The sequence below is a fragment of the Calliphora vicina genome, chromosome 5 (assembly GCF_958450345.1).
Source record: "Calliphora vicina chromosome 5, idCalVici1.1, whole genome shotgun sequence".
Lineage (NCBI taxonomy): Eukaryota > Metazoa > Arthropoda > Insecta > Diptera > Calliphoridae > Calliphora > Calliphora vicina.
The window spans coordinates 1,924,342-1,935,438 of NC_088784.1; the positions used below are offsets into that span (position 1 = coordinate 1,924,342).

Genomic DNA, 11,097 nt, shown 5'->3' on the forward strand with positions numbered 1-11,097 from the left:
GTACCTGTTGTTTTTGTACATGTTGTAGTTCTGTCGTCACCTTCTATAAATTCGCCTTGTTTGCATTGATTGCCGCGACACAGTTAACATATTTACAGAGAACCCTATACCAAACACTCTTTAAAAGTACATATTATCAATTTTGTTTCTAATAATTAGATTTAAATTTATAAAATAGTATACAAATTTACAAAAATTCGATTATTAGAACAATCGACTTATAAAAGACCCAGATGGTCCATTGAATTAAAAATTGTTTTAACAATAGAACCCTAAAACAAAGATAAAAAATAAATGGTTTCGTGTCATCCTGTTATTTCAAATTTCACATTCCTATACAAAATGATACATCTGTGTCGAATTAAATAAATTACACGTATCACCTTGTTTTGAAAAATTTTCTTTTATTTCTGTCGAAATTTTATTCAGGCGACTCGGTTTTGCGTGTAAAAAAGGTTTTTTGGAAGACATAATTTTAAAAATACAATTGATAGTTTGTATATAACAGGTTAGCCCATGTCGGTAAGTACTAAATGTGTGATTATTTTGGCATTGTGGCTGTTTCTATTATAGAAAATAAACATGGCGATAGCATTTGTTGGTGATAAACTAATGATTTTTTACATGCATTTCTCTGCAGTAAAATGTCCGACTCTGAAGAAAGTAACATATCGGACAGTGGTTCTGAAGATGGTTCCGTCGGATCCAATAAGTCGCAAAAAAGTGCGCATTCACGATCACGCTCACCTGTTCGGTCCAGGTCTGGATCAAGATCTAGGTCCGGATCAAGATCCCCATCGAGATCAAGATCACGGTCTCGGTCCCGTTCGCGTTCGGTGGGTTCAGAATCTGGTTCTGATAATTCTGTAAAAGGACACAAACAACGCCCTCGGGATGCAGAGGAAGAAGAAGACGAGGATGAAGTCGATGGTGATGATGTCGACTCGGAGGAATATGAAGAAGATGAAGACGATAGACCAAGGAAGAAAAAGAAGAAGGATCGCTTTGGTGGCTTTATTATTGATGAAGCTGAAGTAGACGATGAGGTAAATGGGCATGAATTTCACAATGTGATTAATAGAAAAAAAATTAAAATATATATGTATAAATAATAGGTTGATGAAGATGATGAATGGGAAGAAGGTGCCAATGAGTTGGGTATAGTGGGCAATGAAATTGACGAATTGGGTCCAACAGCCCGAGATATTGAAATAAGGCGACGTGGTACGAATCTATGGGAGTAAGTCAATGTCAAAACATGTACATACTTACAATTAATTAAAAATCATTTTTTTTATTACAAAGCACCCAGAGAGAGGACGAAATCGAAGAGTATTTAAGAAAGAAATATGCTGACGAATCAATTGCAAAGAGACATTTTGGTGATGGAGGCGAAGAAATGTCTGATGAAATTACCCAACAAACATTGTTGCCGGGTATAAAGTATGTTAGGAAAATAATTTTGCATTCATAAGATTTATTAAAAAAACATCTATCTGTATATTTTTAAGGGACCCTAATTTATGGATGGTCAAGTGCCGTATTGGCGAAGAGAAGGCGACTGCATTGTTATTAATGCGAAAATTTCTAACTTACCTAAATACCGATGAACCACTTCAAATAAAATCTGTTGTGGCGCCAGAGGGCGTCAAGGGTTATATATACGTCGAGTCGTACAAACAAACCCATGTAAAAACCACCATTGAAAATGTAGGTAACCTTAGGATGGGAAAGTGGAAACAGGAAATGGTACCCATTAAGGAAATGACAGATGTGTTGAAAGTCGTAAAGGAGCAAGTGGGCTTAAAGGTAAAGCAGTGGGTAAGATTGAAAAGAGGTCTTTACAAGGATGATATAGCCCAAGTGGATTACGTGGATTTGGCTCAAAATCAAGCTCATTTGAAGCTGTTGCCACGCATTGACTACACCCGCTTGAGAGGAGCACTCAGATCAACAGCAAGTGTAAGTCATATTTATTATAAACTAAAAATGAGTAGATTGTTTAATGCTTGTATTCTTATCAGGAATCCGATGATAGTAAACGTAAGAGAAAACGCAGGCCAGCTGCAAAGCATTTTGATCCAGAAGCCGTTAGGTAAGCTTTTACAGAATATTTTTTGTTTTAAAAATTAAATTGTAGAAAATAAGCTTGTTAACTAAAACTGTTTTCTATTTGAACTAAAATTCGAACAAAGTTGCAGCAATTAATTATTTTTTTTTTATTAAATTTAAATTAAAGGGCCATTGGTGGTGAAGTTCATTCAGATGGTGATTTTTTGCTATTCGAAGGAAATCGTTACTCCCGCAAGGGCTTCTTATACAAAAACTTTACCATGTCTGCTATTCAGGCTGAGGGTGTCAAACCAACTCTAGCTGAATTAGAAAGGTTTGAAGAACAACCGGAAGGTAATTTTTGTTTATTAAAAAGTTAGTGGCGACAACTGATCACCGTATATTTTGCAGATGTGAATTTAGAAATTGTTACCGGGGCTAAAGATGATCCCACTGCTGGCCATTCTTTCTCCATGGGTGACAATGTTGAAGTATGTGTGGGTGATTTAGAGAATTTGCAGGCAAAAATTATTGCTATCGATGGTGGAATGATCACTGTTATGCCGAAACATCAGGATTTAAAGGTAATTTATTGATATTAATCAATCATGCATTTAATTATGGTCATATTGTAAATTATATAATATAAATATTGTATCCCAGGAACATTTGTAGAACTTGTTCCAAAATCACTAACAGAACTACTTCAGATTATTTTATAGTGATATTACAACTACTTCTAGAACCAGTTCTGAAGAACAATTATCTAGACGAGTACGAGTTCTATATAACACAAACTAGTTCCGAAATAACCTTATGGAACCATTAAGAATTCTTTGATGAACAATAATGAAACATAAGATGAATTTGGAGGGATCAATTGTTTTCATTTAAAAAAATTTACATCGATTTTTTTTTTTTTAAATATTTTTTAAGAGTATTCGTGAATGCAACAAACGTTAAATAGATGCAAAGACAGCTTTTTAAAATAAATTTTTGAAATACAATGAAAGAAACAAGTTCCAAGTATGACTATTTCAAATAAAAAAACAATGATGGAAGTAATTAATTTAACGGTTCCGTAGAACTAGAGCCGAAGGTGACAATTTCAACCAAAAATCAATGATTGGAGAACTGGCTCCAGAACCATTCCAATTCCATAGAACTCGTTCTGAATGTGACAATTTCAAACAAAAATCATTAGTCGTAAAACCAAACTAGAATGGGTACTGGATATGAGTTTTAGAACTAGTTGTGGAACTAATACAGTTTTTCCTGGGATAAAATAATAATAAATTCTAAAGAGATAAAAAAAGTAAAAATATTGTTTATCATCCGAGTATAGGATCCTTTGGTATTTAAAGCAAACGAGTTGCGAAAATACTTCAAAACTGGTGACCATGCTCGTGTCTTGGCTGGACGTTATGAAGGCGAAACAGGTTTAATTATACGTGTCGAACCCACACGAGTCGTTCTTGTGTCTGATTTGACAAATCATGAATTGGAAGTATTGCCCAGAGATTTGCAGCTTTGTTCAGATGTTGCCACTGGTGTGGATTGTCTGGGTCAATTCCAGTGGGGTGATTTGGTGCAACTAGAGTAAGTGGTGTGGTGTAGATTTAAATATAATTAAAAAACTTACAAATATTTGTATACCTTCAATAGTGCTCAAAATGTAGGTGTTATTGTTCGTTTGGAACGTGAAAATTTCCATGTTTTAGGAATGCATGGCAAGGTTATAGAATGCAAACCTACTGCTCTTCACAAGAGAAGAGAGAACAGAAACACTATTGCTCTTGATGCCGATCAAAATCAAATTAGACGCCGCGACATTGTTAAAGTTATGGAAGGACCTCATGCGGTAAATATGAAGCCGTCGAGTTTCTGTTAAATTTTGCTAATGTGTATGTGTGTTTCTCGTTATAGGGACGGTCGGGAGAAATCAAACATTTATATCGCAGTTTGGCGTTTTTACATTGTCGCATGTATACGGAAAATGGTGGAATATTTGTTTGCAAGACGCGTCATCTTCAACTAGCTGGCGGCAGTAAATCACAAACCAATAATTTCGGACCGCTTGGAGGTTTAGGTTTCATGTCGCCACGCATTCAATCGCCTATGCATCCTTCGGGAGGACGTGGTGGCCGCGGTGGAACTAGAGGTGGTCGTGGTGGTTTCAAGGTTACCAGAGATCGTGAAATATTGGGCAAAACAATCAAAATCAGCGGAGGCCCATACAAAGGTATTGTATTATTATTATTATTGTAGTGTTAGTGTAATGCAAGAGCAAAATGATTTGTAATGCAAACTGGTTTCATTTAAAAGGTGTCGTGGGCATTGTCAAGGATGCCACAGAGAGTACAGCACGTGTGGAATTGCATACGTCGTGTCAAACAATTTCGGTTGATCGTAATCATATCGCCATTGTCGGTCCAGCTGGCAAGGATGGAAGTCTCTCCTCATACGGACGCACTCCAGCTCGTACTCCTGGCTATGGTTCTCATACACCAATTTATGCAGCAGCCGGCTCTAAGACACCTTTGTTGGGTAGTCAAACACCCAATTGGGATTCCGAGGGTCGCACTCCCTATAGCAGTTCGATGACACCGTTACATGATGGCAGCATGACTCCACGTCATGGAGCTTGGGATCCAAATGTTACAAACACACCGGCTCGCAGTAATGACTTTGATTATTCTCTTGAAGAACCAAGCCCAAGTCCTGGCTACAATCCCAGCACTCCTGGTTATCAGATCAACACACAGTTTCCACCACAAACTCCAGGCACACTTTATGGCTCGGATCGCAGCTACAGTCCCTTCAATCCCAGTCCAAGTCCAGCTCCCTCTCCATACCCTGTGGGCTATATGAATACGCCATCGCCTTCTAGCTATTCGCCTAACACCCCCGGAGGCGCTCCAAACTCACCTTATAATCCTCAAACTCCTGGCGCAAGCTTAGAATCACCAATTGGTGACTGGTGTACAACGGACATCGAGGTGAAAATCCATACCCATGACGATGTTGATTTGGTGGGCCAAACTGGCATCATACGCACTGTTTCTAATGGCGTCTGTTCAGTTTTCCTACAAGAGGAAGACCGCAGTGTTTCGGTGGTAAGCGAACATTTGGCACCAGTTTTGCCAGAAGTTGGAGATGAATTTAAGGTTATTTATGGCGATGAACGCGAATCGGTTGGTAAGGTGGTCTCGCATTCAGACAAAGACACTAGCATATGCCAGCTAAATGGTGAAATAAAAATGATACCGACAGCCTATTTGAGTAAAATGAAATCCATCGATTAAACCAATCAGTGACAAGATGAATTGCAATGATACGATGGTAAGAATACTTTTAATCTTTTTTTTTTTCCAAACACAAGTTTCATGGAAACCCAAATACATAAATAATATACTTACATACAATATATTACAACAACAACAAAAAGAAATATACAAAGATTTTGTAAAATCTTAAGAAAAACCATTTTTTATTTCTACTCATACAAAAAATATGGGTTAGTTAGTATGTATTAACGTAACATATGGAATAGTAGTATAAATGGAGCCCTGTACCAATTAGAAAAAAATTAAAAATTATTTTAAATGCGCTTGCGAATGAGATTTTCCAAAGCAACAGCATCAACGGCAAATTTACGAATACCCTCGGAAAGTTTGTCGGTAGCCATGGCTTCCTCGTTAAGCATCCATCTGAATGTAGATTCGTCCATGCTAATCTTTTCCATATTCACTTTGGCTGCCTGTTCAGCACTCAATTGGGGTGTAATTTCATCAGCATCATTTTCGAGTTCCTTGAGCAGAGAAGGTCCAATTGTCAACAAATCGCATCCAGCCAAAGCTTTAATTTCACCAGTGTTTCTAAATGATGCACCCATGACGACAGTTTTGTAGCCAAATTTCTTATAGTAGTTGTAAATTTTTGTAACGGAAACAACACCAGGATCCTCTTTAGGCTCATATTTCTTTTTGTCTGTATTGGCCACATACCAATCCAGAATACGGCCCACAAATGGGGAAATGAGTGTTACATTTGCCTCGGCACAGGCTACGGCCTGGGCAAAGGAGAACAATAAAGTCAAATTACATTTGATATTGTGTTGGGATTCCAAGATTTTGGCGGCTTGTATGCCCTCCCAGGTTGAGGCCAGCTTAATGAGAATGCGATCCTTTCCGACTCCCATGTCTTCGTATATGGAAATCAATTTTAAAGCCTTCTTGACGCTTTTTTCGGTATCAAAGGATAGACGGGCATCAACTTCAGTCGAGACACGTCCAGGAACAATTTTCAAAATTTCACAACCAAATAACACGCACAAATAGTCCATGGCTTCTTCGATTTTATCATCAGAGGATCTACAAACAAACAAAAAAACTATAATTACCGTGTCTAGTTTCTACAAAAATTCGGTCATACTAACACTCCGGTTTTGTTTCCATATTGTACAGCTTTTTCTACAATATCCTGGTAACGCTCCATCTTAGCGGCATTTAAAATGAGAGAAGGATTTGTTGTAGCATCGGTGGGCTTGTAAAGCTTCATGCCTAAAATCAATACAATATGTAATCTATTATTTTTTTTTTGTTATGAAGATTAATCATTTTAACCAATTAATTATTCCTCAAACAACTTATTTATCATAAGTGTTTACAAACAATTTACATACATACATGCATATGTATCTATATTCATACATATTTGTGTATCTACGTATGTATATACAAATTAATCTATATTGTTATTCTTTATTCTAATCTAAGACGATTGAAGGTTAGACGACTCTGTTGAAAGTAGTACTATATGTAGTATCTAAGGTTACAACTTTTCATTTTTGCAAATCACATTTTGCAATCTCACATTCAAATACCCCCCACATACGTTCACATTTTTACAAGTTGCCTGCCCCTTTATGTAAAACAATTGCCATAATTTTTGAAATGCCCAATAAGTGTGTGTACTCACTTTCAAAGTCACCGGTATCAGCCACAATAGTAGTGTATTTTTTTAATTGCTCCAAAGCCGACATTTTTGATCTTTTTTGCTTGACTTCAGGATCCATTCTAAACGCACTGATTGTACAATTGTTCTACTTGGAGACTACTTAATTATCACGTGTTGCAAAGATGCTTAAAAACGTATGAAATACAATTTAATACTAAAATATGGGAAATATTTCGTACTTTTTATAAACGTTCATTTGCGAGAAGACTGTCTCAACTCAACAAATTAGAAAACTAACGATGCTTTTGTGAGTAAAGCATCTGTGAAAGATTAAACTAGTTTTATGTCAATGAGCTATATAAAATTTTAATAAAAAAAGTCGGGTTAAAAAGAGCTATATAAAATTTTAATAAAAAAAGTCGGGTTAAAAATTATATACCCTTCACCAAATTATATTTTAAAATAAAAATTTTTAGGTAAATAAAATTGAAAATTTATGTTTTAATTTTACACAAAGTACATATCGTCCCCTTAATAAATCAATAGTGCATAATATGAATCTACATAACTGATTCTATATGTGGTCAAAATTTGATGAAATTCTACTTCCACAAAGTGGGTCAAAATATCAATTGAAATATTACTTTTGTTCTAGATGAAAAAAATAATAATAATCTAAATAATTTACATATGTATGTAATTTATGATAGTTATGGATTTTTGTATACATATTATGGTATTTATAGATTTTATATTGTATGTTATCAGGCAATATTTGCTATGTAATATAATTATTTTGGCCTTTTTAGGCTTTGTATTACAAATAAATGAAATAAAATTAAAAAAAAAAAATTAAAAAGATGTCTACTAACACAAAAATTTTATACTCAATTATGTATTTCGAAATGGCAAACAAATTATACACTATTGTTTTATTAAGGGGACGATATATTCTGGAGCGTTATATATAAAAAATCTCATCAAGCAGCTCACTTGGCTCCATTCATAACTGATTCCATTGAGATATTTGGATGCTTCGGAAAATTGATTTCAACATACAGACGGATATATATAGACCAAGCTATTGTATGAACAATTATTTCATTTTCCAGAAAATATTCTGGTCGTTATAGATAGCGGAGTCGGGTATGTTGAAATCAACTTTTTGAACCAGCCAAATATTTCAATGGAATCAGTTATGAATGGAACCAAGTGAGTTGCTTGTTGAGTGGCTGTAGTCCAGGTTCGGTTGATATTTAAATTCGGGAAAATCGGTCAATAAATGGCTGATAAGTAAAAATCAATACTAACTTTTTTATCTATATCTTGATTACTAAGTCATTAAGACTGACAATATGGATATGGCAATGGATCAAAATCGGGAAAAATATTCTTTCCGATTTTTTTTATATTAAAGTATACAAACATAGATGTGATTCGGCACAACCGAATATAGGTCTTAACAGTTAATATTAACATATGTACTCTAAACCGGGTAAAATTTCAGAAATGTATTTTGAAGTACTACACAATGATATGCATTTTCCGACTGGTCCTAAGTAATTATGTACATGGTTTTGTTGTATAAATTACAGAAGCGAGAGTTCTGAGTACTTATTATCGAGATTCAAGCTAATGATATTCATATTTATAGAATAAAAAGAACCAACTTATTTGTTTTTCTCGCTTCTCTCAAGGATCTAAATGTCCTTCAAACTTCAAAACAATCCATTGTTGATGTTTTGAGTAAAATCTCAAAATATCGCGCCATCTGGCGTATAAAAGCAAAACTTCTTCACATATGAAAATTGTTGTAAAATTTGGTGCATTATTTCTTGAGTTTATAGATTACGATATATTGATCTTATTAATATATCAGAAATATTTACTAAACAATCTGTTTCTACACAAAAAAAATGTAAAGAACAACTGTTTTTGCGACAAGTATTTTTACGGAAATTTGTAACTCATAAAAGAACATGTTCTTATTAAGTTTTAAATAAATATTTGAAATCTTTTTTATTACATTATATTATTGTAGTTGTACATTATAAATTTATTTAATTAAAAAAAGTACAAATTGGCAAATTAAATAATTTAGATAGAAGCTAACATAAAAAACCAACAGAACCTTATTTTTATATTATTGGTATTTGAGTTTTCTTTTGCATTTACTGACTGTTTTTTAATATCGTCCGACTTTCAGCGAAATAAAAAATTATTGTATTTTATCATATCGAGTTTATATAAGAAAAATAAAAGAACAACATATTGAATTTTTTTTAACAATCTAAAAAGTTTGCAGCCATCAAGAGTTCCAAAGCTATTTCAGGGGCAATCGGGAATTCTGGAATTTCTGTCGAGCTATTTGTATAGCGCACTTTGTATGTAAAGTAAATGCAAACCTTTTGCAAAATATGAGAACTATAAGAAAAAGAAATAAAGTGTTAATATTAAGTATTTAAATTTTAAATATATTTTTTGTGTTGTTTTTGCATTTCACATAGTTTTTTTTTGACTAATACATTCCCACCACTTGGGTTTTTGACAACTGAGTTAGGTCTTTGACAGAAGAGTTTACGATATATGCTTAATAAACTATGACCACAACCATTTTGAAATTTTATTATATTTGTTTTCTATGAAAATCACTCAATTTTTAATTTTTGAGTGTTTTTTATAAACAATTTTGAAAATTGTTTTGAATCAATCAAGCCTATAAGAAATACACAAAGACCGGCAACTAGAAAAAACTCAAACTAAAAAATTACTCAAAATATGCACACATATGAGTGTTATTCTTGTTTTCACATAGCTTTTTTTACTAATACATTGTCACCACTTAGGCTTTTGACAACTGAGTTAGGTCTTTGACATGAGAGTTTCCGATCTATGTGTTTATATCTACGATCAGGCCCTTAAATTTGTTTAAAAATGCGGATGCATTCATTTTATACCTGTGGTTTCTTTCTTGGGCCGTTGCTTAGAATTCTCGAATCATTCCTATACGACTTTTTACTTTTTGTTGCAGCCATACAAATCGCACCCAAATTGTCGATTAGAATATGTGTTTTTTGATTACCGTATTTCTAATTAGAATTCTGATTATATTTGAGGCGATTTTGAATACCAAACTACGTCCAGAATATATTAGAAATTACAAACATATATGTATGTGTCCTTGCCGCCCATAATAAGTATCTTTATATTCTTTGAACCAGTTCATCTGGTATTTTAAAATAAAATTGGAAATTGAAAATTGGAGAATGATGATTTAAGTTTTTGTATATTCTTAAGAAAAATTACTAAAAATAGATGTTTCTTTGAAAGGTTAAAGTTCGCTTTTTTATAACCCTTCATAAAAGATAATTTTACAAGACAATATGGACGGACAGAACAAAATTAACGCGGATGTTGGATATTAGTATAACACAGTATACTTTGTGATTATACTTAAAATATTAATCAATGATAATTTTCCAAAATTTAAAGTAAATAATATGTATGAGTACTACTTCATTATTTACTGGCATTTATTCATACATATTTATTTATGTAGTACATGTATTATGTACATATGTATGTACGTACATAGAAATGCATTTGTCATTAGAAAATAGACCCCTGCCGAAATGTATTTGCAAAAACCCGTACACCGGAAAATATAGCTAATTGAGAGATAATTATTTGGCTAGCAAATACTTACGGTATCTCGCGAAAATGTACTTCATTGGCTTCGTTTTCTGCAAACTGTCCAGGTCCCGACAACATAGCCTTGATGGTGCCAGAGGTTAAAGCGTGTTCCCGTTTGACTATAAATTCGTGTCCATCGGAAGATATAAGCTTCACATACATGGCATCAGGACCTTCACATCCACCATATATTTTATCGCTGCGTTGATCTTCCATATTAATATAATTAAATATACTTTTGTATAAATTTTTTACTTTTTAGCCGTCTTCGTTTTGATTAAAAAAAATATGTGAATTATTTGTTCAAGTTGCCAGATAGTTGTGAAACTAAAAGAGATGCCAATAATACTCTAATCAAATAAAAATTAAGACATTTCTTGAATGTCATTCAGG

At 33.8% G+C, this 11,097-nt stretch overlaps 3 protein-coding genes across 3 annotated transcripts; 1 reads left to right on the forward strand and 2 right to left on the reverse strand.

The window, feature by feature from the left end:
• Positions 1 to 389: 389 nt before the first annotated feature.
• Spt5 (Transcription elongation factor subunit Spt5) lies at positions 390 to 5,487 on the forward strand. The gene is made up of 12 exons (XM_065513136.1): positions 390 to 522; positions 641 to 1,046; positions 1,116 to 1,240; positions 1,306 to 1,443; positions 1,512 to 1,962; positions 2,025 to 2,095; positions 2,240 to 2,406; positions 2,464 to 2,636; positions 3,398 to 3,651; positions 3,718 to 3,913; positions 3,979 to 4,294; positions 4,378 to 5,487. Exons 2-12 carry the CDS (start codon positions 645 to 647, stop codon positions 5,355 to 5,357), a joined length of 3,273 nt encoding a protein of 1,090 aa, XP_065369208.1. The 5' UTR covers positions 390 to 522; positions 641 to 644; the 3' UTR covers positions 5,358 to 5,487.
• A 26-nt stretch (positions 5,488 to 5,513) lies between these two features.
• Positions 5,514 to 7,192, reverse strand: Taldo (transaldolase). Its single transcript, XM_065513138.1, has 3 exons — positions 7,033 to 7,192; positions 6,491 to 6,614; positions 5,514 to 6,425 (listed from the first exon to the last, which is right to left on the reverse strand). The coding sequence occupies exons 1-3, from the start codon at positions 7,127 to 7,129 to the stop codon at positions 5,654 to 5,656; spliced, it is 993 nt and encodes a 330-aa protein (XP_065369210.1). The 5' UTR covers positions 7,130 to 7,192; the 3' UTR covers positions 5,514 to 5,653.
• Positions 7,193 to 8,993: 1,801 nt separating this feature from the next.
• On the reverse strand, positions 8,994 to 11,007 carry EloC (elongin C). Its single transcript, XM_065511376.1, has 2 exons — positions 10,718 to 11,007; positions 8,994 to 9,435 (listed from the first exon to the last, which is right to left on the reverse strand). Exons 1-2 carry the CDS (start codon positions 10,918 to 10,920, stop codon positions 9,294 to 9,296), a joined length of 345 nt encoding a protein of 114 aa, XP_065367448.1. The 5' UTR covers positions 10,921 to 11,007; the 3' UTR covers positions 8,994 to 9,293.
• Between the last annotated feature and the right edge of the window lie 90 nt (positions 11,008 to 11,097).

Bases quoted from the DNA above. Each gene is read 5' to 3' on its own strand.
- Spt5 (XM_065513136.1), top strand. From the start codon at position 645: ATGTCCGACTCTGAAGAAAGTAACATATCGGACAGTGGTTCTGAAGAT. The intron at 2,096-2,239 runs GTAAGCTTTTAC...TTTAAATTAAAG, and splicing joins TTTGATCCAGAAGCCGTTAG to GGCCATTGGTGGTGAAGTTC. The intron at 3,652-3,717 runs GTAAGTGGTGTG...TACCTTCAATAG, and splicing joins GGTGATTTGGTGCAACTAGA to TGCTCAAAATGTAGGTGTTA.
- EloC (XM_065511376.1), bottom strand. From the start codon at position 10,920: ATGGAAGATCAACGCAGCGATAAAATATATGGTGGATGTGAAGGTCCT. The intron at 9,436-10,717 runs GTAAGTATTTGC...TTTTTCTTATAG, and splicing joins GTACATTTTCGCGAGATACC to TTCTCATATTTTGCAAAAGG.
- Taldo (XM_065513138.1), bottom strand. From the start codon at position 7,129: ATGGATCCTGAAGTCAAGCAAAAAAGATCAAAAATGTCGGCTTTGGAG. The intron at 6,615-7,032 runs GTGAGTACACAC...TATTGATTTTAG, and splicing joins TGATACCGGTGACTTTGAAA to GCATGAAGCTTTACAAGCCC. The intron at 6,426-6,490 runs GTTAGTATGACC...GTTTGTTTGTAG, and splicing joins TATGGAAACAAAACCGGAGT to ATCCTCTGATGATAAAATCG.